Genomic DNA, 26,458 nt, shown 5'->3' on the forward strand with positions numbered 1-26,458 from the left:
AAAGAATTCCTTGTCTTATCCCCCTTTCTGAGTTTGTCTGCCACGTGCACGTGCTCTGACAATTTTTATGGGAAGAACCGCTGTATTTTGGGTTTATTCTAAGCTTTGATTTTTAGAGCGAGCATGCCAGCACCTGCACGGGGAGGAAGGTGACAGGCATGTGCGGAAGGGGGAGAGGAGCCCCTGCTCCCCGCCGCCTGGGGTGCACTCCAGGCTGTGTGTCCGACAGACACCCCTGCCCGTCCGGCACCCCCGGGCACAGCCAGCACCGCCCGGGGACAGAAAAGCCTGTCCCAGCCGCGCAAGACACCCGGCAGCGCTCGCCGCGGGGAGAGGCGCTGCCCCGCCGCGCTGCCTGGCTCAGCCTCCCGGGGGAGGGCTCAGCCCGGGGGCCGGAGCATCCCACCCCGCCTGCGGGGGCTGGGGGCGCATCCCGGCGGTCTGCCCCCGCCCCGCCAGCCCTGCCAGCCCTCCCAGCAGCCGGGCCGGCAGCCGCCGCCGGAGCGTTGCCCTTTTAAGCCGTGGCCCCCACTTGCCTCCTGCGCCGCTCCCGGAGGGGCTCCGGCAGCCGCCGCCGCCCCAGCTCCCTGCCGGCCGCCGCGCTGCGGGCCGGGCGCCGAGAGCCCCGGGGCGGCGGGGCTGCCCCGGCCGCGGCCGCTCGGGGACCATGGGATGCTGCACCGGGCGCTGCACCCTCATCTTCCTCTGCACTTTGCAGCTGGTAAGTGGAGGCGCTCCGGGAGCGGGGTCGGCGGGGAGCGGGGGTTCGGCTCGCCGGGACGGGCACCGGGAACAAAAGCACCCCCCGCTGGGCGCCCGCTGCCCCGGGCCGGGGAGGGCGCCCCCCCCCTCCGCAACTTCGTCCCGGAGCGCGGGGGGGGATGTCAGGCAGCCTCCGCCGGGGCTTAGCTGCGCGGGGGGATTCGATGGTGCCTGAAACTCGGTGACGCGCTTGGGGGGAAGAAAAAAAGAGGAAAAAAAAAGTTCTCAATTCGTAAGTTTGTGCTTATAAAATACAACTAAAGAAAAAATAATCCTTACTTCTCCGTGAAAGGAGTCCAGGCAGGCTCGGTGGCGATGCTGCAACCCATCCCGACCCGACCCCAGCTCCATAGGTGCTGGCACCCACCGGTGCCCTCAGCCTCTCCCGCACCCAGCGGCCAGGACGGGCTCCCCCATATCCCACACTGCCCGCCTGCACGGGAGGGGGCCACACCGGCTGGGAAGGAATTAAATCAAACCACCTCGGGATGAAGCGCTTAGATAGAATGTGCTTATAAATATACGTATAGTTAATTAGGAATAAACTTCCCCGTGTGCAGAGAGCGTGGTCCCTGGTGGGCACGGGGTCCTCGTCCTCATGACATCTGCGTGCGTGATAAACAAAGGTCTGGTTGTTCCCCGAGTGTCCGTGCATCCAGCCTGGATCTGAAGGGTCCCCTTCTTGTCATTAAATGGGCTCCAGGGCTCCTCCAGCCTTAAAAAGGAAATGACAGCATCGATGTATTTAATTTCATTTACCCCTTCCAAATTTGCTTGATTTTGGAGCAGGAGCAGCACGCAGGAAAGGGCAGGCTTCCTGCTAAGTTCTGGTGAATAGTGAGCTTGTGCCAGGGGGTGAGTCTGGTTAAAAACTCTTTGTTTTGGAGTTGCTCACTGTGACAGCAGAGTATTTTCTGCCAAGGGACGGTGAGCGGGCACTTTGCTGGAGGTGGGAGGGAAAAAATGGGAACCTGCTAGTTTTTTAAATGTAAACCATCTGCCTAAAATTGGAGGGGAAGAGGGAGGGAGTGCCACCCTGCTAACTCTGACTAGCACCGTCGGAAGATGCAGATGGAAGGTTTGCCTCCTAGTTAAACAAAATACAGAGCAGAAGTGGTGGGGTTTTCTTGCACAAAGCATCTTGCTAGGCATATTTATGAGCGAGTTGAATGACTGGGGAGTGTATTTAGTCTCCTGGATTATTTCTTTTGATTTTTCACCCGTGATCACAGAAGAAAGAAGCTGTACCCTGTATTACATTAGAAACTGGCATCTCAGCACTCACTGTCTCTTAAACCCACTATGTCATCCTGCTTTAAAGCACACACTCGCACACACTGGGGAAAAAAAAGAAAGAGAAAAAGCCATGAGCTGCTGGTGCTGTTCTTATTTCTGACAAGCGTGGGAGTTTTCTTGTATCCAAGATACAGGGACAAAGAACCCCCAGCATTTTATTTTCCTTAAGACCCTCCTCCTTGAAGAAAAGAATCAGTTCGGCTCATTCTTAAGCAAGTTTGGATGCCTTGGCCATAGCGATTTCCCATGGCACTTGCTGGGTGAATTGGTAGAGCTGGAAAAATGTGAGCTATGGTGAGGGAATTCCTGGAGCTGTGCTCTGATGAGGGTGAGGTCAGGAGATCCTGGCTGGTTCCCAGCAAGTGCTTGGGTGAGGGTGAGATCCAGCCTGGTGCTTTCAGATTTTTTTAAAGCAAACTTTGTCTGTGAGTCGTCACATCGCTTCCACATCAGTAGGGCCAAGTGACCTGTGGGACTTACTGCTGCTCAGGGTGGGTTCTGTTAAGACAAAACACTGAAGAATCAGGCCAAGATCATCAATAAATTATAATGACATGAACTTCCTTTGTTCCTCTCATGTCTCTGATTGGCTTCATCTGATACTTGGAACCCTTCGCAGTCTTCCCTGTGTGTTGTCAAACTCTGTCTCTCCCACTACCAAAGTCCCAGGGGTGAAATCCTGGCTCCTCTCCTCCTGGTCTGGGGAGGTTTTACTTCTGACTTAAATGGGGAGAGGGTTTCGGTGCTGGGGTTTCCCACCCCAGTTTTGCAGTACACCCCTATGTTTCTTTACATGTTCTCATCTCTGTTCCTCCAGGCTTCACTGGGGCGTTTTATAAATGATGAATAAAAACACAAACACCACACACATAGCCCCAAAATCAAATTAGGAATTTTAGTTGCGATGCTTCATAGAGGTTGTTTTACTATTAGGTGCAAGTAGTTGAGTGAGCGTGTGGGGAAGTGTTTGCACACTGCAGCCTAAATGTTTCCCTAGGAAAGAAAAAGGCAGAAAGGGAACATATTCATCACTGCAGTGTATGCTCCCAAAGAAAGAGTTTGTGATCCAGTCAGAGAGCAGAACAACGTGTGAATTCAAGAAACGGCTACACAATGCGAATACCAACTAGATCCTCAGCCCCCCACGGACCGAGCGCTCGTGGCGCAGATAGGGGAGGAGAGCCGTACGCATCTGTCTGAAGAAAATCAGGGCTGACTCCCCAGCGGTTTGCTAATCAAGGGGGGAGGGAAGGCTGTAGTTTGAATAAATAATTTGCCATGTTCCAATTTTAGGTTATTGTTTCCTTGAAACGTCCACCTCAAGCTCTTGCTTTGCCGATTGGTGCTGCAGGGAGGCTGCAAGAAGGTTCTGGCTCTCCCTCTCAATCCCAGGGCGTATTGCTGTCCCTAATCCTTCCCTTCTTCCCAATCCACCCCCATCTTCAGCTGAAGTTTGGGTGAAAGTTGGCCCAGGTCAGGGCTACCCTGCAGATGATCTTATCCTCAGCCACGGCAGAGGGAAGGATCGTCAGCAAGGTGATGGGGTGTTTGTAGCCCTGAGTTTGTGCATCCCAAGGATGTTGCCACCTCCCAGTTCTTGCTTTGCCTGAACACCTCTGCTGTTGAGGTGCTGGTGTTACCTGCAGCAGGTTGCTAGCCCTTGCTCATCCCTCCCAGCCTTTGGGCATCTGCATGTTAAGAAACATGAGCAAAACTTAAATGAGTCATAGGCCTCCCCACAAAAAAATCAGGACTGTGTAAGAAAGCCTCTGCAGAGGGCTGAGAAATGTCCCTTGTAGAAATTAGGGTTGAAAAAGGCTTGTCAAGGGCAGGATTTCTGAACCCGAGTGGTATGACAGAGACTGTCGTGCCCAGCAGGACTGCGAGCTGGGTGGGTCATGGTGAGAAACCACAAATAAGGGCTGGCGCTCAGGCACGGAGTTACTAAAACATCATTGATTTGCTTCTTCCATCTCTGCCAGCGTGAGTTTGCACCCAAACGGTGTATTTTCTGGAGCCGTAAGTGATTGTGTACGGAAGGCACTATGTGAATTTATTTCCACCGAGCATGGAAAAATTCCCTCCCTCCCGGTGCCCTGTCCCAATAAATCAAAGAACTGTAGTTTCTTTACATTCTGTCCGTGGATTGAGAGCTCAGATGCCAAGCAAAGCCTGGAGACAATTTTACAGATACATTATAAATCCCCCTAGAATAAGAGCTTCTAATGGAAAAAGTGACTAATACTTCAAATGAGCACAGAACAAGGCGCCCTGGGACAAGACTGCATATTGAGACTAACCAAAAGTAACTATATACCTTTATTTATTTATTTTCTCATGCTTTCTTTCTCCCTCACTCCCTTCTCAGCAATGCCTTTTTAATCTCTTACAGAAGGGGGTGACCAGTTCTGGAAAATATTTGAAACCAGCACAGATCCTTCTCTAGCTACTCTCTTGCAGCTAAAGCAGCTGTGTCAGTTTGATCAAGGCGTAAAACGATGGAGAGGATGCAAGGGGGGAGGGCAGAAGGGGAGTGTGGCAGACAGGCAGGTGGGACTGCACTGCAAGGCAGGATCTGGGCAAAGAAAAGCATGAGTTAAAATAGATGGACTCAATCGGATCGGCACACGTGGGCTGCAGGAGGGAGGGTGGTAGAGCATCTTCCCAGCCAAGGGAAGGAGCAAGCAGGATTGTGGCGTCTGGGGGCTCTAGAGACAACTTGCTTGGCTTTCTCCTCTCCATCCCAGAGACATTCTGAACTGGAGGCAGGGTGGGGAGAGCAGGACGCGTCTCCCCCCTCCTCTGCAGCTGCCTCCGGAGCCGGGGCAGTTTGATGCATCTCCTGAGGGAGCTTTGAGCTCGCACAGCTGTGGTACGGCTCAGCACAAAGCGTTCGAGGCAAGAGCAGGTGCAAGGGAAAGTGCAGTGTCCCTTTGCTCATCACGCTGCTTAGGACCCCTCCAAAATTACCTTGTGCTCTCCCTAGCTTTTTATTTTCTCCATGGTTTGTGCTTAAATTATAATCCCTTGAGGGAAGAGACTATCTTTCGTGTATATGCACAGCACCTAGCACCACCATGGCTTGAACCTTTCCTGAAGTCCTTGAACAATACTCCAGGCTAAATAATAACATAAGTCTAAAGACTACGTTTGACAGATGCTGTCTTCATGTCTGTTCCAGACAAAGGAAAATTAAAGCTGTGCCAATAATAGAGCTCGTCAGCATTTTCCACTGAAGCTGACTTTCAGTAGAAACCTGGGGATTTGACTAAATGAATATTTTCATGAGAAGTATCTGCTTTCCATAGACAATTCTGAGTTTTTCTCCCGAGTTTTGGCCAGAATATTTTGGAGAAAAATCAAAAATGTGCTGGCAAATGTTTGCTGTGCTGGCAAACATTTTTAATTTTGGAGTTGTAGAGGTTTTCTTACAAAAACTTGAATTTTTGCATGAGATTTTTTTTTTTTTCCCCTGATCAGCTGGAGTCAGTACTGCTCTAGCACAGTGGTCTAAGCCCAAGAGCAGCACAAGGGAAGAGGAGCTTGGGGTATGTGTCAGACGTGCCCGTTGCAGACTGCGCCTTGCCCGGCAGCCCACAGCCGCGTTTCCCATCGCTGTGGCGGAGATTGCAAATGACTCATAGGAACCACGTTTCTTTGTGTCCTCTAACCAAACCCATTCCGACCAGGAATAAAATCAGGCAAGAGCCAAGCCAAAAAAGTAGCTGAGGGCAGGGTGATATTGAAGTCAACTCTTCTTGGAGAACCGGGGTTTTATTTCAGCTGACGCAGTATTTTTGCCTGACCACTCTGATTTCTTCTGGCCACTCTCTGCTCCTTTGTCTTCCCTCTTTTCCTCTCTCTGAGCACCAGGGCCATGGAAGAAGAGGTTCCTGATGGGGAACCTCTCCCCCCAGCCGGTGTGGGGTTAAGGGAGCTGACGTTGCTCCATTGTGTGCTAATAATATACGGAAACTAGGATCGTTTTGGCTGGGGTGCAAGATGGAGCTCTTCCAAGAATCTGCTCCAGGGGCCCTCAAGTAGGAACTCTTGGAGAACAAACTGGATAACAAAGGCCAGATTGTGATCGCTTTTCCTCCAGGAAAGCCCTGGAATAGCCCATTGCTTTTCGAGCACTTAAGAAAATGCATATGACCTCGCGAGCAGTAAGTGCCCCAGCTGTAGCATTCCCTGTTCCCATTAACAAAACATTGGGTCTGAGGTCGGCAGAACTGAACCTTTCTTTCTTATTAAAAAAAAAGAGATAATTTTTGATTCAAAGTCCTGATGCTTGTGAAGCTCCCTTTGTCCTCCGCTCCTCCTGGGCTGCAGTAGATGTGATGAGCACACCTGACCGCGTAGGTTGGATCTCTGTTTAAGTTTGGTAGAAAAAGAGTTTTCAACAAAGTGGAAACTTTTGTCTCAAACGTAGCACATTCTCCTCCCATTCCCCATCTCCAGAACATGAAGAGGGGAAAAAAAGGACATTTCTGGGCAAAAAAATGTAAATACTCTGGCATTTAGTAATGTTTGGTGAAAATGATGGGGGACGGGGGGAGGGTGGTATTGTGCCAAACCCAATTATTTTTAACTTTTCAGAAGTGTTTTCAAGCTTCTGTAAAAAAGTTGAATAGTCTTGCTAAAAAGAAGTTGGTTTGGTGGTGTGTTTTTTTTTTTCTTTGGAGTTGTGCACTCTGGGAGTTCTCATCTTCCAAATATCTCTGAAGTCATCGTGTCTCCTCAAACCCAGCTCATGTTGGGGTTTATGGGGAGAGGTCCTCAAGGAGAAAGCACAGGCAGGGCAGTGCCTCGCTGGGTTGACTCATCTGCTTACAGGCCAGTGGGTTTGGTATTTTTGTTGTAGAAGGAAACTCAGTAAATAAACGCCCTGCAGAACTGCCAATGTAAGATATGTTGTAACCGTTCCAGAGTCATAATATTACCTTAATGTTCATGAGATTTCAGAATAAGTATAAATGACTTCTGCTTCACTTGTTTGTTGAGCTTTGATGAGGGTCAGAATCTTATTTCATCATCTTCTTGCCAGGGATAACAGTAGGGATTACAAAAGTGAGGATTAATAGTAAAAAGTAGGGAACCAGTAGCAGTAAAGTAATAATAGGAAAGTGGGTAGTAATAGCAGGGATGAGAAAAATGGAAATGATTGAAGTGTCTGGCAGAGATCTCGGAGTTGGGGTTTCAGCAAAAGCGCTGCTTCTCACCAGCATGTCGGGTTTGTGTTTCAGGTTGAACACACAAAAGTCAGTGGTGCCGTTGCTCTGGCTCCTCTCTGGATGAGCCGAGCCTGGGGCCCACGCCTGAGAGTCCTTGTGAAGTGAAGAGCAGCAGTTGTGTTCTGCTGTGGGTCCTGAGGCTTCACAGAGCAGAGAGGAGCGAGCAGCCGTCCTCTGCTGGGGCGAGATCAATAGCTCCTCCTTGACTTTGCTGTAGCTCATTAACATCCACTGTCTTTTCCAAGGGATGCTTTTGGGTCTCATTTCCACAAGGACTTAATTGCCATTTTCCTGGTGTCTGTGGCTTGTTCTCAGCACAGCTGCTTTTCTGTCAGGACATTAGACAAATATGTTGTTTATCAGGGAAACGCACGTCCCAGATTTTCTCTCAAAGGTGAGGATTCGTGGAAATTAGGAGAGCAGCCTTTCTGCCCTCCCCTTCCCCCTTCATCCTCTATGTTGTTTGGGTGAATCTAGGTTTAGTAATTGAGATGTCAGATTTCCCTGACACCTTTCGGCTGGGAGGATGATGGTGTGGAAGCGGTGACCTCCGCTGCCATCTGCCATGGCTTAATGAAAATATACTGTGGGAATCAAGGCAACAGCTTGTCTTCGTCACCTGCTTGGAGAAGGCAGACGTCAGCAGTTGCTGTGCCAGCTTCCTTTGCCACCTTTCAGTGACTGGCCAGCCCTGCAAACAGCTTCCAACCTGCTCTCCAGGCGCTCTCAGGCCAGCAAAATATCTGTTTCTTCCCTCTTCCCACCCTCGCCTCCATTTTTTTCATCCAATGCGCAAAACACTAGAAAACCAGGACCTTCATCCTATTTTTTCTGTGCCAACGGAGCAAGCAGACAGATGCCCGCCCAGGCCCTGATTTTCGGAAGTGTGGGAGCAGAAGTTGCCACCCCGTTAGGGCAGCAGCAGCAGCCTCGCTGCACAGCAGTGGGGCAGGGGTCTGAGCCTGGCTGTGGGACCCAGCCGTCGTGCCCTTGCTTTCTGCACCATGGGGCAGCCCCTCACCAGGCAGACTTGCTCCCCGTTGCAGTGCCCTCCGAGGAGACAAGAACGCAGCTGAGGATCGCACTGATGAGATCGCTGGAGATGGGATGCCCGGAGCAGGGTGAGCCAGGGCTCCTCATCCCAGCTTGCTCCCTCCCACACGGCGCAGAGCTGCCCACGAGCTCAGCCTCCCAGGTCTAGGAGGGCATTGCCTGCGAGAGGGTCTGTTTCCTCAGCACGGTTCTCCCAGTCTCTTTCCCTGTCACTGTGCCATCCCTGAGTGACCTGGGACATTGCTGACCTGAGGAAGGTAGGTTAGAATGATACAGGGCAGAGTCCCTCCTTCGTTAGTGAGCACTGGGGCAATCAGTCACCTGGTCACAGATACGAAAGAAGAATTTAATATTGCCGGGGACAGTTGGGTTACACTTCTCCCCAGGAGCTAAGTATACCTAATAAAAAAAGAATCCTGGTGCTCAGATGAATACACAGTTGCCGTGGATATACAAAGCCTGAGAAGATGCCTCCTGTGATCCCTCTCTGGGGAACAGGGACCTGTCCTGTGTCTGCGGTGACCCTGACAACAGCCCTGGACCCATTAAAGCGTCGGGTGCTGAAATATATTTTCCAAGTGCTGTTCTCTGGAGATAGTTCATCTGTAAGCACCGTTTCATCTGAACAGTGAAGGTGAGATAGAGGACACAAAAGAAGGGGATGGAACATTTTATTATCCACACAGAACTTATAAAATATTGAGTGTAACCTTGCATGGAGTGCTCTGTATGGTGTTCATCCATCACAGATAAACAGCCTCACCACAATTAACAGTTTGTCACTGTCTGTCTTCAGCTCTACCCTGAAGTTACCCCTGTAGTAACCAGAGCTCAGTCTCAGTACCAGGACGGTTAACCTACCTGCACATCAGGAGGAATCTAAGTCCTGGCCTTACTCAGAGTTGTTCATATTTAGGAGATTTGGACATTATTCTACAGTACTGCAATAAGAGCATTGCCTTGCACATTAGGAATGGCTTCTTCATGTTGGGAGTATCTTGGGTTGTACTCTAAGGTCTACAGCCAATCTTTTTCCCTACATGAAGCTCAGCAGATAGACAGTTTTTGTGGAGGGTATGTGGCAGGGTCTTTGCTTAACATGACTGCCAGGGTCCAGATACTCAGGAGTGCCTAACTCCGTGCCGTGGGGCTTGGGAGCATCCTTTCCTCTCAGAGATGCTGGACCCTAAGAGGGAAAGAGTCCCGCTTCGGTGGAAGCACCACATCCAAGTGCTCCAAGGCCCAGGATGTAGTCGTGGACATTTAAAACTTTTTCTCCTTTGCTGAGGCTGAATTATTGAGTGAATCCTGGAGGGAAAACTCCTCCTGAACCAAAGACCCGCCTCAGCAGGATAAGGAAGAACCGACTTGGCCTGATGGCTTTGGCCTTCCTTTAGAGACCTTGAAAGCAGCAGAAACCACAAGTATGTGTTTACCAGCCAACAGGTTCACAGAGGTAACATCCGGGCCCGTAGGCTGATTAACCTTGTGGAGAATGACAAGACCTGAGTCCTGACACAGGCAGATGATTGCACCTCCCCAGAACCCAAAACACCTTTGAGGTTCTGGGCCAAACACCTCCTGTGCAGAAGAGCTTCTCCTATAGCTCTTCCCTGGAGGACAGGGAAGAGAACATCCAGACCTCTCGCCAGGTTTGAGGACTGTGCATTTACATAGCTTGCATGAATACCTGAGCTACTGGCTACTTAGCCAAATCAAACCCAGTTCCTAATTTCCCATGGCTACTCGTAATCCGTTAGCAGCAGATTTCCGTGTGTGAGATGAGAATGGGCTCTGACAGGCGGCTGGCATCCCCAGCTCCGGCAGACAACACACTTTTTGTGATATCATTGTGGGAAAGGCAATACACCTGCTTATATTGTATATGTACAGAATTAGGGGAGAAATCTGATTATCCTAATTACTCAGAAATGCTAAATATGCGCAGAATACAGTTTGGCTAATTAGCCTGGGAGATTGCTGGCTGTTCAGCAGGGAGGAGAGCGGGTGTTGGGAGAAGTGTGATGGGAGTTTGCAGTCTGTTATGTGCCCTTTGCTTTCTAAGCATGTGGAGAAAAGTGAGCATGGGGGTTTGGAGATGTGATTACCAGCCTGAAAACAAATTACAAAGCTGCGAAAGGGCAATTCTTTTTTCAAATGTCTGCCACTTTTTAGGATTCTGGGTCTTCAAGTTTCCTATCTCATTATTCTGAGAGGAGATGTTCAAGGGAAGGATGGGTCTGCCTTGCTGTGCAAACAGCTGGTGAGAGCCCCTGCACGACACCTTCTCGGAGGTATCTGTTCGGCATGCTCTTTATCATGCCGTCGTGCTGACACAGGCAGACTCTCAAATGCTCTCAGAAGCCTGAGGAAACGACGATGGTAGTTGCTTCGGTGAATGGTGCTGCTTCGTTTGCATTTAATGGGCTCATTTGCACCACAGAAGGGCTTGTCAGAAGAGCTCTTCTGGCCCCAAATCCGACCTGCTTTTCCCAGAGCTGCAGAGGAGGTCAGGTAGGTGCTAGGCAGGGTGGAGGGTGGTTCATGCCGAGTACATCTCAAGGGACTAACCCCCAGGTGTCTAGTTCCAAAGTGGTTCCTCCAGCTCTGGATGGGGCACCAAGCAAACCATCACACTGGACAGGAGGGCTGCAGGAGCCACACCAGTGTGACGTGGGGATAGCTCGGATGCACAACTCGGTGTGTTCTTGGGTCCTGCAGTCTACACAACGCTCTTAGCATGAGATGAAGCCCAAACCCAGGTCTTCTGGATATGATCAGTGCCCAAAATGCACGTTCATCCATTGCTCCTCATAGCCATGATTCCTCATATCTTTAAATAACCCTGCATGGCTTTCACTCCTGACCTAGCAGAGACTAACATCTACCTCAAGCTTTTCTGGAAGGGTTAACTTTCCCTCTCCTAAGTCACTGGCCATATTCCATGTGCTCAGGATCGGTCCCGCTGTCAGTTCAAACCAACGTTAGCTGGGAAGTTAGCTGTGAGAAGCGTTCAGGCTTCCAGGGCTGCCACTGAAACAGCTTAAAACTGAGTTGTGTGACAGCCTGGAAGAATAGATAGGGTGATATAAAAACTCTGCCATGGCTTCAGACAATAAAGACTGTGTCTCCCTTCTGATGAATAATGGCTCTTTGTTTTAGTCCTTAGATGACAGGGCTGTTACAACTGCTGAGAACTATTCCAGTGCTAAATACATGGCTGTGTAATAAAGGCTCTGCAATCTATGAACTGGGACTGAATAGATACTTGAGTGAATCATTTAAAGTACGATGAATTTCTGAAGCAGCTAATAGTGACAGGAGGTGGAGGGGCAGTAAAGTCCTTTGCAGATCATTTAGCCAAAGGATGTTTTCCTTGCATGAGATGTAACCCAGGTTTCGTGGCTGCCAAGTTTTTTCCTCATGGTGGCTCCCATGGCCATAAAAAGTTCCTCACTCCCAGGTTTGGACGCTAACTTGCAAACAAAGGACATTTCAAATGGAGCTCCAGTGTTTGGTGGTGAGTGACTACAGATTTTCCTGCAGAAATCCTGGAAACCCCGTCCTGGCAGACCCAATGGGAATGCAGCAGCATACCCCCTGTTCAGCTGTAAGCCAGGGCTGAGAGCTCCGCAGGATTTTGCTGGGCTCCATCAGAAACAGTGTTAGTTTGGAGCCTGCTACAATAAGGAGGAAAATGCTGCTTCCTACCACTGCAGTGTTGCTGAGCTAGTGGGAGAGGAGAGGCACAGATGTTGTTGTCCCTGTTCTGGAGTTCACCTCAGTCTCGCCAAATTAAACTTCCTTGAAATTACTTAATGTAGTGGCAAGGATTTGAATTTCCATAATGTGGATTAACACTTTTCTATTTTAGCTAATCCTTGCAGGCAGACCTGCAAGCAGGGAGATCAAAAGACTTGAAAAAACTGGGCAGAAAGTTTGGAGTAGGAACAAGCCAGAGATGCTGTCATTCCAGGCATAAGGAATCATCCCGCTTCTCCAAGGGGAGCAATAGTGGCAGGGAGGCAGGGCCATGTGTGGATGAAGCTTTGGTGACACAAGTTAATAGAGGGCAAGTCTTTGTCCCCTTTCATGGCCGGAGGAGACACCAGCTTTCAGGAGTGCCACACATCTGAGCTGCTGCACCACGGTTCGGGGTCCAGACCCTGCAAGGTCATCAAACTCCTGCACCACAGAGACACGACCGCTAAAGGTTTGCTGCGATGGAACTCTGTTCTCCAGAGCTGCCAAAGTGGCATCTATTGACCAGCCTCTATTTTAAAAGGAGGGGAAGGGGAAAAAGAGAAGGAAAAGAGAAATTCAGCTTTGCTGTTGAATAAACCATGAGCCATTGAGGAGCTGCAAGTCAGCAGGGGAGGGGCAGGGGCAGCGCAGAAATGAAGGGGATGTGAACGTCATGTGAAAAATGAAGCACAGGAGGGGCCTGGCCATTGTGCGACACTCCTGGAAACTTACTTGGCAGGTCAGTTGGTGGGAGGCCAAAAGATGTATACAATAAAAGAGAGACACTCGACTGGACTGAAAATGCAAACAAATTGGGTAGCACAACAGAAGAGATAAATTATGCTCAAAAAATAACTAATGGCTGAGTGACGCTGGATAAACAGTTACATATAATAACGCCACTGTTTGTCTGAGCCATCCTAATTGGGAGGCTGGGCAGCATCCGATGAAAACTCTGCATTGCACATTTTCCCTTTATAATGAGGAAGATTTTTCCCTCCCCCCTGAAAGCTTCCCCCCAGTCCCATTTAGGAGCAAACTGAAAGCCCTGGTTTCATTCCACTTTCCCACAGCAAACTCATCCTGGCAGGAACTGCACTAAGAAGGACAAGTAGAAAATGATAATAAATTGAGGACTTGCTCTTATTTCACCTTGTGACAAATCTATCCAGTATGTGACTCAGGGAGGCTGATAAGAGCATGGACTGGGCTGCCGCTTTCCTTTTGACGCTTGGTCATGTGGAAAATAGCCCCATTCTAGCCCTCACTCAAAAGGGCTTTCCTTTAAAAATAATGGGTTTTAAAAGGCACTGGATCCTTATTTACACTGTTGGAAAGCCAGCAGCTTGCCTCCATCAAAGTGAACGTCACGGGTCTCATTTCATCATCCACTTGGACTAAAGAGCAAAAACAAAGGGGGATCTGCACAAAAAGTGATACGGTCAATGCCATTAATACAAGCGAGAGAACTTGTTAAACCTGAGCTTTTCTTTTAGCATGATACTGTATTGCTAATAAATCCCCGATGAGAATCTTTTGCTTCATTCAGCTCCTCTCAAGTATAGGAGGAAAACACCCCTACAGTGGTGTAGGGGATGGTGAGCATGAGAAAAAGATGGGCTTAGTGACTTCCACCATGGCTCACTCACACTTTGAGCCTGAGACTCTCCACCCCAAGGCACTTCTTTCCAACACTCAGCCTCATTTGTAGCAGAGATGTGCTCTTAGCCTTTAATGACTACCCAGAGCCCAGTGCATGTCCCAGGCTACTTCATCAACCCACAGGAGGCTGATCTTCAGCCTCAAATGTGCGTCTAAACTTTTCGCCAGTCCTTAGGCAAAACGCCTACATCCTTAGGTATTGACTTGATTAATCTGTTTGAGCACTTCATGTGTCTCTGTCTTCTTGCTTCTATTGACTTAAGAAAAATAGAGCTGGCTCCCAGCTTCCTAGCCTGTGATGCTCATGCAGAGGTTAGAGCTGAGGAAGAAAGCCAAGAGACAGGCAGCCTTGCTTGCCTCAGAGAGCAGCAGGGACCGCGCTGCTGGGGCCGTGCCGAGGGTGCTGGGGGCTCCTGAGATGTGGGTGACAGCTCAGAAGTCATCTTGGGTCACACAAAATTGGCTTTGCTTCCTGAAATGGCTGGAAAACTGAGATATCTCTACTTTACGTGTCTTGAGGGAGGCAAGGGAAGCTAGGTTTGTTACCTGTAATTACTAAGGTAATTGATCAATTATTTAAGTATGACTGATTTTCTTCCCATGAAGCAACCAGAAGATGAAAGTCAATAGTGATTGATTAATTTCCTAGCCACTTTGTAGAGGAGAAGTTGTTTGGGGGGATTGTGGTTATTGGAAAATTCCTGCAACACCCCAAAAGCCTCTGACAGTCCCTATTTGTAACAAAACAGTAATTTCCCTGCCTGTTCCAATTTAAACCCCCTCCTGTCAAAGGCATTTTACCGGAACCAGAAGCTGGACCACTAAATGTTTTTCATGTCCAAAATACTCTGTTCTTCCCAGTTTCTTTTCATTTCATGCTTTGGCGACAAGCCTGGAAGTACATTCATTAGGGGAGAGCTGGTCAGTATTTCTTTATTGATACTTACTTTTCAGCTGAAAAAATGGCTATGTGTTTTTTCAACTATAGTTTTTTGAAGGGAATTTTTCTTTTGTCCTTTTTTTAACTGAAAGAAACACTTTTTTCTATTAGGTTGGGGGGGCTGGCAAAGCACAAACAACAGTGTTACTAGGGATGGTTAAAACTCAGCTGTCACAGTATGGGTCATTTTACACCGACGACAGTGTGCATGAAATGCAACCAAACCACTTGGCCCATTTGCAGCCAAACTCCTAAAATACCGCCAGCTTCTAATTTGCCTGAAAACTTTCTGCATATTGCCATGACGTGCAGAGGGGAAAGTCTCCTAGAGTGGGTTTTGATATATAAACCAAATCACTTCTGCAGCATTAGTTATCTGCTCTGTCCTGACTTTCCAGCTGTTTATTAGACTAAAGTTACGTCCCTCTGGCTGCTGAGGGCAAGGTAAGATTAATGGCTGAGATGAGCAGCAGCAGGGGGCAGGGGCTGGCAGGTAGACTGACTCGGCGTCCTTTGCTGGGCATTGCTGGGGTTTGGTCGTATCATCAATGGGCTGAATTTGGGGGAATGCAGCGTGGGCACAGGTTTCCATTTCTCTGGTTTGGGAATGTGACAGTGATGGGAAAGGTGAGGGGTTTGGACTGGTGCTGCAAGCTGCAGGGGAAAGTCCCAAACCCAAAATGCCACCTCTTTTTACCACTACGGGCAGGTGGGTATCAAATAAAAACACTATTGCAATGATTATGCCGTTTCTGCTGATGCAGGATGATTAGCATGAAATATTAAAGAAGCTCTTTACAAATACAACCCAAGTCTCCAGCTATCTGTGTAAAACAAGGATGTTATTCCTAATTCCTCTATATAGATGGGAAGATGGACAGTTAACAACTGTGCTGGAGGGCTTTGGTGGAAGGAGCAGGAGCCGGATCAAACCCAGGAGACTGATCCCTATGTGGGCTCACACCGGTTTGTGCTGCCATGTGTGGGAGCTGGGCTGGGTGTCAGTGCATTGATGCCCAGATGCCTCCATGTTGTTCCCATGGGATCTTCTCCCCTGCTCCGTCAGACCCGGTTTTTACAGAGCCCTTCAGCACGAGATTGCAGCCGGACATACGCTGCGCCTCCAGCAGCAGATGCTCCAGCGCTTGACTGAATGGGGGCTTCTGTCTGTCTCAAGGAGCTGCTGCTCATGGCATTACAGCAGGGCCAAAAGCATCATTGTAGCTGCTGGCAGGTGGAAAGGGAAAGCTGTGAAATCATGGGGAATGTGTCCCTTTGGCTTCACATGTTGCCTCTCCCTGACACACACACACACACACACGCAGCTTCGCAGCTAGGTATTAGGAAGCAGAAGTGCTAAGAGCACTTCTTTGTGTCCTGGTGTGGGAGATAAAGTCTTGCTCTATGAAAAAGGGTCTGTTTGTACAGGAATTACCAATGGAAATTTCTGGGTGGCTGTGCTCTCCCCCGCTCTGCTGCAGGATGATTACAAATGGGTGTTCCTTCTAGGAGCAAAGTTGCAGCAAGACCATGGCAGATCCCAGTTTCCTAGATTATTAATAATAACAATATCATTTTCTTTCTTCCCTATTTCCAACCCACCCTGTGCTTCTTTTTTAATGAATTCTCTTCTCTTGCTGTAGACTCTGCAGTGACACCAGCCTGATTTGTAATGTAAATAGGCAGCCCAGTGTAAAGGCGACCTGCAAGAGCACCGCAGGGCTCTAATTATAATTTTCATTAAACTCCTTCTGTTTACGAATATCCAAGCAATCTGGCATTGCAGCAGGAGCAAGAGGAAATTAAAGAAACACTACCGCTTAGCTACAGTGTCAGGGAGCAGGGACCCAGCTGTTGAGCAGAAACTGAAACAGGGTTCCTGTGGACAAAGTTTTGAAGAGTTATTTCAGCTTTGGCATCCTTCCTCTCTCAAGCTTTTATCCCAGTTGCAGGGCTCGCATGTTTTTCCTTCAGAGGATCTGGCTAGTGCAAGCGTTTTACACGTGATCTATTTGTGACCTAATTAAGGGGATCAGCTGCTAGAGCTCCCAGTGCAATGTGCAGGAAGGAGCTGGGGGAGAGCTGCCGCTGGGCCAGAGCAGGATGGGGCAGGTGGAAGGTGCTGAGCAGAGGCAGAGGGACTGTCAAGCAGAGGGGAGAGCAGGGGGCTTTATCTAGTGAGGCACTGGGGGGGGTCCACAAAAGACCAGCAACACAGAGACATTTGTCCATGTGCCCTGGGGAGCATCCTGCTGAGCTGAGGACTGCTCTGACGCACAGACCTGTGCAGAAAGTGAGGCTTTGCTGGCTGTGCTACATGGACACCAAGAAACTCTCATCTTCGTCTTCCCCTGGACAAGAAAAACAGCTCAGGTGGCTTTCTGCCAGTGTTTCCCCTTCAGAGAGGCATTTTTGTAGCTCAGGCCACCGCTGACCCTTCGTGAAGAGAAAGTGCTGCAGGTACCAACCATGAATTAGACTTGCAGGAGACACCAAATGTGAACACTTTTGTTCAAAAAGCTAAAGGCCGGGGATGGTTTCAGTGTCACTCGGATGCAGGGAGTCTTTCTCAGGCTGTGTGTGGACAGGACAGAGGAAAAACTCAGCTTGGCTTTTTGGCCTGAAGCAAGAGTTTCTTCCCCCTTTGGGAAACTGCCAGTAGTAAATTTAAGGTCATAATTCATCTTTGGGGTAACCAGAGGCAAAATAAAATTGCAGTTTGCAGTAAGTGCCTATAAAATAGCAAAGATAGCCATAATTTTGTCTAAGCTGGGTGAGTCCAGCTGGTATCTCACGGGCTTTATACACCCTGTGAGTTTTGGTCTAACCTGAATGATTTTAAGTCTTTCTAGTGCGCTTGAGAGTTGATGGGAATGTCCGAGCTGTTCCCAAACTGCTGCTCCCACATCCAGGAGACTCTGGAGAGCTGCACCATTAGAAGACAGGCTGGGCAGTCCTGGCCCAAACAGTCCTTCAGGACAGCCTTGTACCTTCTGTGCACGTCCTGCCCATATGTTTGCTCTCTCCAGCTCTTTTAGCTAAGCAAACAAGCTTAAGATAGCAGGTCCAGAGGGAATAAGGTATATTCCCTATACCAAACAACCCCTTGGCCAGTTTTTAAACATTTTCACTTTTCCCCTGCATCCCTGTCATGTGAACAAGCACAAACTTCGGATCGCCTTCCTGGCTGAGCAGAGGCAGGGGTCACAGAATATAATGCCCCATTGGTAGGAAATAAATCTCTCTATGAGAAAATTAAATTCCTGCTGATCTCCAGCACTGCTCTGCCTCGCAGCCTTTATAGTGTTTAGATGGCTTCATAAACGGTAGCAGAACTCCCGAGGGAAATGGCTGGTGAGTTAACGGCACGTCTTTGATACACTTCACTCAACAGGGAAATTTGTGCTACTGGTGGGAGAAGGTCCATCCGCCCCAGTGCTAAAGCTGTCTGTCATGCCAGGATGCTGTTTGTGGGGAGCAGCAAGGACGTTTGCCCATGTTCACCAGTACAAGGGGGGCTGAGCCAGGATGGCCAGTCCTCCAACAGGCGAGGGAAAGCCGGGGCTGCGACAGGTGTGGAGCCTGAGCCTGGAATAAGGCTGTGCCTTATGGAGCATCTGGCTGACAAAAACATCAGGCACTTGTTGAATAAACTCATTATTTTTTATGTCTGTTGCAAATCCAGTCATGTCCCCTTTGTTCCAGTGCCCCCTCTCTCTGTTACAAATCCGGAGAGCCAAAGCTGAGCTATGAGACTGAGGGAGAAGAATAATGGGGGGGGGGGGGGGAAGCATTGTGGGCACAACAGATTAATTTAATTATGTTTGGGAAATGTAGGTTTGAGTGTTGACGTCGGTTACAAATAAAACAAGTTTGTCATTCTTGTCAGAGTGCTTTTTTGCCTGGATCACAAAGGCACGTGCTTATTAATTTAGCCTGATTGCTAATCTCAGCTATCAGCAATCACAGCAGCATGCAGTACTTAGAGGCTGTCAGGGGACACAAGCAGGAACGAAGGGAACAGAGCAGCCTGGGTATCTGATGCTGCTGCACAGACACTTGTCTGCATCCCCCAGGTCTGAGCCCCAAGGTGAGACGTGGTCCAGGAAAACCAAACGGCCCAGAGGCTGTGTGGGGTGTACGGAGCACAAGCCTCACCAGCACGCAACTGACCCTGATGTGGGAGAAGTTTAGGCAATACAGGGCAATTATTTTACTGGAACATTGCTCCTGGGAGCTGTATTCTGAACACCATTCAGAAAGTCAGTGCTGGGCAACCTCTTCTCTCCAACATTATGTGCAAGAGCCAGCTAATTAAGTGTACTGCTGGGCACCCTGTTTAGAGGGTTGTGGAGCAGGAGAGGGGCTGTCACGCTTGTGCTGCACCTGGGGATGTGTCCTTTTGTAGGGACCATGGGCTACGGAGTCTTGCTAGAAAAACTACTGCCAGCTACTGCCTTACACCCCAACGCTTTCTCTCTGCCTTCACACATCTCTGCTGTTTTCACCACTATGTGGCCCAACACAGCACTTGGAGTAAAAAGGTTTAAGAGGTTTGTGTGCATGAATGCTTGTGCATAGCCCGTGTCTTCAGCTGAGCCAGGCTGGTGGCTATACGGGATGTACCGGGAAACCTCAGCCTCAACTCCAGACACAAACAGGCTTCTGCACTGCGCCGGTGCCAGTCTCATCCCTAATGTTTAGCAAGGGTTGTGTCTTTCCTAGAATACTAAGCAGCACCCAGATGTGTGAGACCAAATAATGACATATCTTTGCAGCTAGGATGTTTCTGAAAGGCATCAGCAGAAGAAAGTGTAGGGATCAAGGTCAAAGTGGCAGCACTCTTGAGAGTGTCATTGCCAACACACAAAATGACACTGGGAGGGAAGAGTCCAGAGCACAAAGGTGCCAGGTCAGGAAAAAACGAGGAGGGGAGGACTCGGTGCTGGGCTGTTTAACAGCGGGATGCTCTGGGCTTCAGGAGGGAAGTTGTGCTGAACCACACCGAGGGGTTAAGCCTGCCCAGGCTCTGCACAGGATGGTACTGGCGCGGAAGAAGCCCTGATGCTCGGCTATGGCAGGGTGCAGCCTGAAAGCTGTGTTTGCTGGAGTGTGACAGCCAGCCCCAGCTGCAGGGTACTGACCTGGTGTGGGGCTCACACCAGCGATGGGGACTTCCCAGCTGCCTCATGGGGCCCTTGGGCAGGCATTGGTCTTCCAGGCCATCGTAGTGACCAGAGTTTGCTTCTGAAACATAAATGATTTAAAGATATAAGGTCTGCCGTTGGAGGCCTTTGTAATGTCTCTGTGAATAGAAGGGGTTTCAGCAGCTTCTGGGGGGAAAACAGACCAAAACGAGCAGAGAATGGGCCTTATTGTTTCCAGTGGCCAGAGTGACCAAAGATGCCTGAGAGACAAAGTGACAAACAGAGACCTCCTGTGCAATTAGTCTCTTGACCTCTGTGGTCCGGCGAGGGATGCTGGGAAAGGAGCTGTGGATCACAAGGCCCCAAGGAAGGTTTCCTTGACAACACTTACTGAAGAAAAATGAGATTGCATGAATGCGGTGGGTGTTAGCACGTGAGATGCTGACTTTAGAAGAGACAAGGACGCGGCACCTAGCAGAACGAGCCCCTTGGTTAGGGGGATGTGAAGCAGCGGCTCAGTGAACTGCTTTGTCAGAGAAACTTAATTAAACACCTACTGCAACCATTAATATTTATTTAGAAAAGCAGCCACTGTGGTAAAAGCAGACTTTTTGTTTAATAATTTTTCTACCCGCAAAATCTTCTCCACCTTGAATAGGCACTGGCACGACAGGAATTTTCTGCTCACTGCTGATAGTTTCACCAAACTGCAGCTTGTGTTTAGGATTCTTTAGATCTAGCACTGTTTCACCATTTACAAGCACAAAGCAATTGCATAGAAAGACTATGTATTATAATATAATATTACATAATAATACCAATAATACCAATACAATAATAATAATAAACAAAGCAGACTGATGTTTAATATTGCCAAACTCAAACTGTTTTATAAAAAAAACAAAATAAACTCAAACTGTTATATAAAAATACGTGTATTCAAAACCTAAATAGATATATTTTTTAAATGCTACATTTGAGACTTTTTAATTTCTTCCTGCTGTTTCAGCTAGCTGGACTTAAATTTTCTTCCTTATAGGATGACTCATAGGGATAGCAGCGCTGTGACTTTGCCCTGACATCAACCATTGCATGAACAAAATACCTCAGGAAATCAATGCAAGTTTTTCCGCAAGAAAAGACCCGTGACCTTTTTCAGTGAAAGTCTTGGCTGCTCCGATGGTGTTTGCACAGTAGACAAACAAAGAGCATCTTCTTAAAAAGCAAAGCCAGTTGGCAGGAAATCAAATGCTGAATCAAGGCGTCGGGAATCAGCCAGGCAGCCCTGAACATCACGGGAGCACGGCGGTGACCGAGGCTGCAGCTGAGGCTCTTTCTCAGTTCAGGCTAGAGAGAAAGTAAATACAGGGGTTTAAGTTGCAATTTTTGTCCGTGTGGAAGCTATAGATATGCACACAGGGGTTCAAGGTGGCTGTGTACGCCACGGAACAAGGGCACTGCAAGAGTCAGAGCAGATTGTGAGGCTGTGTCCTTACAGCGGTGAAAGAAAAGGAGCAGCAAAAGATTTTCCAAGTTGCTTTATTATAATCCAAGTGGAAAATTGTCTAGGTTTCTGGGTGGAACGTTTTTTCTTCTTTTTTTGCAGGAGTATCTCCCTTAAGTCCTGGCTGGCCCATAGCAGTAGGATCAGCTTTTCCCATTTGTTCCTTTTATTGAGTGCTTGTAAATTTATTTCTAATATTTAATTTTTAAAAGAAATCTCTTATTGAAGATGAACTTGGAAAGTGTGAAAGCAGGTTTACTTGCAGGAACAGACACAGATGGACATGTGTGTGTATAGGCAGGACATCCTCTTGGCACGTCTGTACCTATTACTGGGCTTTCCAAGCATCTTTCCTGCATCTGTACGAGTCATGTCAACATCTTGAAAGTAATTTGTTATTTTGTGTCCCAACTGATTTCAGAAATGCAGTGAAAGACACAGATCCAAACCAAATAAGATTAAAGGCTTTAAAAGCTTAATAAACTAAGAAAAGCAAATCTAGCTGATAACATGGTCTTAATAGTGGGAAATAAAGGACAGGGAGTTAAAGAATTACAGGTAACTAACTGACTTGTTCACCAGAATCCTTTCTTCCTTAGCAGTTTGGAGGCACAAGGGGAACAGGTTGAACTTTCCAGCTTATCAGCATGACAGGAGCAACAGAAGACAAAGATGAGGGGATAGAAAAGATTTAAGGGACCAGGATTCAAACAAGCACCCCCCAGCCCATGTTGAATCAGCTCAGTGTGTCCTGCTGGCATCGACATCTGCCAGTGACACTGTCTTGCCAGAGCCATTGGAAATGCAGCTGGAATAGTTTGAACCCCCCAGCAAGAAACTGTTTTGCATTTTGAGATGTTTTCTAAGAACATTTTCCTATTCTGCAACGGGGTCCATCAGGCAACGCTGCCCTGCAGCTCAGGTAGAGCTTCCCTCTCTGGCAAAGTTTTAACGGTGTAAAGACCTTGAGCATGTCCTGTCCTGCTGGCTTACAAAGCCTTTCTTTGCTCACTGTGTGTGAGCTATGCGATAGGACTCTGTAAACTGCAGAACATCTTCTTTGCCTTTCTTATCTTTCCTGGCTGTATAAATGAACGATGGCCCAACAGAGAGCTTTGGCTTGTTTTGTTTGCCTGGCTAACAACTGCTTCGCACAGTTATTTGCTATTCCAGTTTCACTCAGATCAGCAGAAATGCGGAGAGAGAAGTCTGCCACAACTACTCTGATTTTAGTACCGCAACAAATCATTTAATTTTAAAAATGAAAGGTAAAAATGTTCTATGAGCTAGAGAAGAAAAAGGAGCAGAAGGAATCCTAGTTTTAATAAGAATAGTCATAAAGAAGAAAAATTTGTCCTCCCTGATGGAAAGGCCCTGTCAGCTTTGAATGGGTTGAAACCTGTGCCACAATCTGTGAAATTTCTCTTTACAACCAATCTCTCTAGAATATAATAGGCTTTCTCAATGGAATAGTGTGAATCATCATAAAAACCGCTACAGCCAGGATATTACTCTGTAGAAACTTGGCAGCAGCAGAGAAAGATGGCATTTCCCCTGCTCAACAAGAGGGTCCAGGAGAGGTTCAGCACAAGGCTGCAGATATATCTGTACCCGTAGGCAGGGGCAAACGCTGACCTTGCCATTTCCAAGCCAAACTGAAGGACCCAGGACTGCAGGCTGCCCAGCATTCTGCACATCTGCAACCCCAAATCAAGACCAGCTTAGCACAAACATCAGCCCTGTTTACCTGCAAATCTCAGCAGCGTTCAATGGGTAAGCTTTGCACACAGTGTAATGAGTGAAATGGTTGTTTATCTATTTGCTTTCAGCAAATATTTCCGTAATTATGCTAGGTTCCTGGGGAAACAGGGGCAAGCCCAGGGTAACTTCAGGCTGCACGTCTGACAGCTGGATTGCAGCACAGACTCGCTACCTGTGTGTCAGTAATACAGTCTTAAGAGTTTCATCAGTAGCATTTGTGCTTGTCATCAACACGCATCTTACAGAAAATTGTTTTTATTTTTATAAAAGAGGAAACAGCTTGCCTGAGCTTGCACATCACACAAAGGCACACAGACCCAGCTCTCCTTAGCTGACCCAGCACACAGGCACAGCCGATCTCCGTACCAGCTGAGTCACGCCTGCAGCTCCCCAGGACACAAAAACATTTTAAAAATGCAGAGGAAGTGGAAAAGGGACCTAAATAAGGACAGAAACAACCTAGAGACAAGAGCAGTTACACTAAGTAAGAGGGAAATATGACATGAAGCTAACTTCTGGGATGATGGGGAAAAATACAGTGTGGCCGGAGACTGGAGACCTCTCTAGGAGCTGTGTCCCTTCTGAAGTCGGTGCAGGTTGGCAGGTCCATCTCCAGGACAGTTGGGTACCTCTCACTTCACAGACCAAGGTCTTCTCTGGTCCAAACAAGTCAGGAAACATCACAAAGCTGTGGAAGGACAAACTTTTCCCTTTTTATACAGCCCTAATGGTCAATGTTCATTTGTGAGGAGAAAACACTTTTCCAGACATGGATGCCCTGATTCCGGAGTGGGATAGCTCATGGCATCAGGCATGGGATCTGTCTTTATCCCCCTTTCCAGGGCCTGAAGGCAAGAGGCGAAGCCGAGCAGGGCATTATCTCCGCAGAACACACTCCCATTGTGTCCCCTTGGCTAATTACTGCACCACGGCGCTGGCTCTTGCGGCACATACTCCCGCGTTAATGTAACGCACAAAGCCAATTAAATGCCTGATTGGATGAAGCGGTCACAGTCAAGTGACCCACTGCCAGCCAGTCAGGTTTCAAAATTTCCAAATATCATTAAGGTATGTTCGTTAATCCCCTCCTAAAAGATTATGTGTTTAACCTATTACTGCTGTTTCTGATGAGATACAGAAACTCGGCTGTGCTCGGGGGAAGAGCAGGCTGGATGGGAAACGAGCAGCACTGGCCCTGTTCCAGCCCGGAGCGTGGCCACACAGCACATCCCACAGCACCTTCCAGGTGGTTCAAATGGATCAGAACATGGCAGTGTGTGTGGCTTCAAAGGGAAGACTTTTGCAGAAGAGAGAGATTTGGTGACTACCTCCGTTCCCTCCCCACTCTCTCTGCCCCTCCTTTGCCCATGAAGAGAGATGTCAGAGAGGGAAAGCTGCTTACCACCACCCTGATTGATCTCCCTTAACCAGGGCTGCTATAGAATTCTTTGAAATACAGATTTCTGTTGCACTTCCAAGGTAATGTCAAGAATTGCAATACCTTTCTAGCCCAAGAGAGATGTGAAGGTTATTTCCCCGCTGACCCAGGGAGGAGGAGGAATAATGGTCATTTCATAGATGTGGCCTCTGTGATCTTACAGCTTGACTGGGACCTGCAACCACTCACATCCTGCAACGCTTTATGTCATTACAGAAGCTCCAGTGCTTGGTCCCCAGCTGCCATTTAAAAGCCAAGCCAGGAAAAGATGTCACATGGCTGATTATACACAGCGGACTAGGATAACCCATGGTTAATGTCTTAAATAGTACTTAGATTAATATTGGCTATTGATGGTAAATTGTAATGATTTATTTAGGTGAAAATAAATATGAAATGTCATAATGCAATCCCAGTGTACTATTATGATAATTAAACCACTTTAAAATCTTAACCTGATGGGGAAATCTCCAGCTGTGCCTTAGCACTAGCAAAGCTGCTGGTCAGTGGCGGGAGGCTGGCTGCACTGTGTTAGCGAAGACAAAGATCTCTCTGCGTAAGGCTGGGCACTGGGGAAAACCCTGCAGGAATGGCTTTGACCCCTCCACTCACTGTTTCTCCTACAGACATAGCATCTAAAGGCTGGGAGGACGTAAAGGCTAGCACGCAATTGCACATTTATTGTGCTCTTTCAGCTGCATGCGTAGCACAGCAGTTCAGATCCAGGTCACCAGTTATTGCCCGATACCCAGACGATGGCTACAGAGGAAAAGCACATCTTTATGCAAATATGATTTAAAAATCAGACCCAGCACTTCAACAGTAATGGAGTTTTATTTCTAGAACATAGTACTAGCCTTGAACCATGTTATTAGTGCTGGAGAGGAGCACAGACTGTCCTCCTGGAAAACTGATGTTTGCAGAATTTCTTTACTGGCTGGCAGCATTTTTTGTGGGGCGAAGGTGGAGGAGAGCATTTCCTCCTCTCTGATACTTTGATTGATGTGTACTGGAGAGCAGAAACATGAGAGGTGTCACAAATGATGAAGTGATGCTGAAGGCTCTGACAAATGAGCTCTTGAAAGTCCTGCTGCAGCCATTTAAGATGTTACCATCCCACTGCTCACCTCTGCCTGGGCCACCTCCCCATTGCAAAGTGCACAGAACAGAGGAATTGCCTCCACAGGCACTGGAGCTCACTGGTCTGTGTTAGCTTAGCCATTGGAGGAAATGAAATGAGTACAGGGTGGAAGCGGGGGCATGTAGACATGTTTTGTCCTACTGACCTGGTTCATAGGCAGTAAATTGCTTTGGGAATGGAGTAACATCTTCAGCTGCTGCAGTGATTTGCTCAGGGACCATGCCAAAACCTTGAGAATAAGTGTCACAAGTCCAGGAGCTATAACTCTCCTTTTCCTTCTCCCTTCCAGCTTGCTGCATTAGAGAGGCAAGTGTTCGATTTCCTGGGATACCAGTGGGCCCCCATCCTAGCCAACTTCCTCCACATCATCATCGTTATCCTTGGCCTGTTTGGCACTATTCAATATCGACCTCGCTACATAGTGGTGGTAAGTAAGAGCCGTTTCATTCAGAGCCATTCAAAGCCTTTCGCAGCCTTTGCTCCGGTGGGATATGGCACGTGATGAGGAACGGAGTAAAGCCCTTGGGAAATCAGGCACGAGCACTGCAAACAGTTTTAGCAGGAGGTGCCTGGCTGTGTTTAGGAACACATTGTTCAGCGTGCTGCACTTTCACCATACTTACGCCAAACTTGGAAGATTTCAGATAATTATTACTGGTACCAAGGTAACACTGAGACACGGCACAACAGAGACGGAGAGCTAGATCCTGGACAAATGCATGACAGAAGCTCTTCCACTCCCTCCAAACTTCTGCCCCTGTGTCTCTAATAAAGTA

General features: G+C 48.2%; 1 protein-coding gene across 3 annotated transcripts in view; it reads left to right on the plus strand.

The window, feature by feature from the left end:
- The first annotated feature begins 345 nt into the window (after window positions 1-345).
- NKAIN4 (sodium/potassium transporting ATPase interacting 4) overlaps window positions 346-26,458 on the plus strand; it is a 52,949-nt gene continuing 26,836 nt past the window's right edge. The window contains exons 1-2 of one of the 3 annotated variants that reach the window (XM_037402956.1): window positions 346-721; window positions 25,972-26,109. In XM_037402956.1, the coding sequence (XP_037258853.1) occupies window positions 668-721; window positions 25,972-26,109 (192 nt within the window). In that variant the 5' untranslated portion in view covers window positions 346-667. Of the gene's footprint in view, window positions 722-25,971; window positions 26,110-26,298; window positions 26,456-26,458 lie in introns of those variants that run through there. The other 2 variants (XM_037402955.1, XM_037402957.1) reach the window with 2 other exon arrangements.

Source organism: Falco rusticolus, chromosome 10 (assembly GCF_015220075.1).
Source record: "Falco rusticolus isolate bFalRus1 chromosome 10, bFalRus1.pri, whole genome shotgun sequence".
Classification (NCBI taxonomy): Eukaryota; Metazoa; Chordata; class Aves; order Falconiformes; family Falconidae; genus Falco; species Falco rusticolus.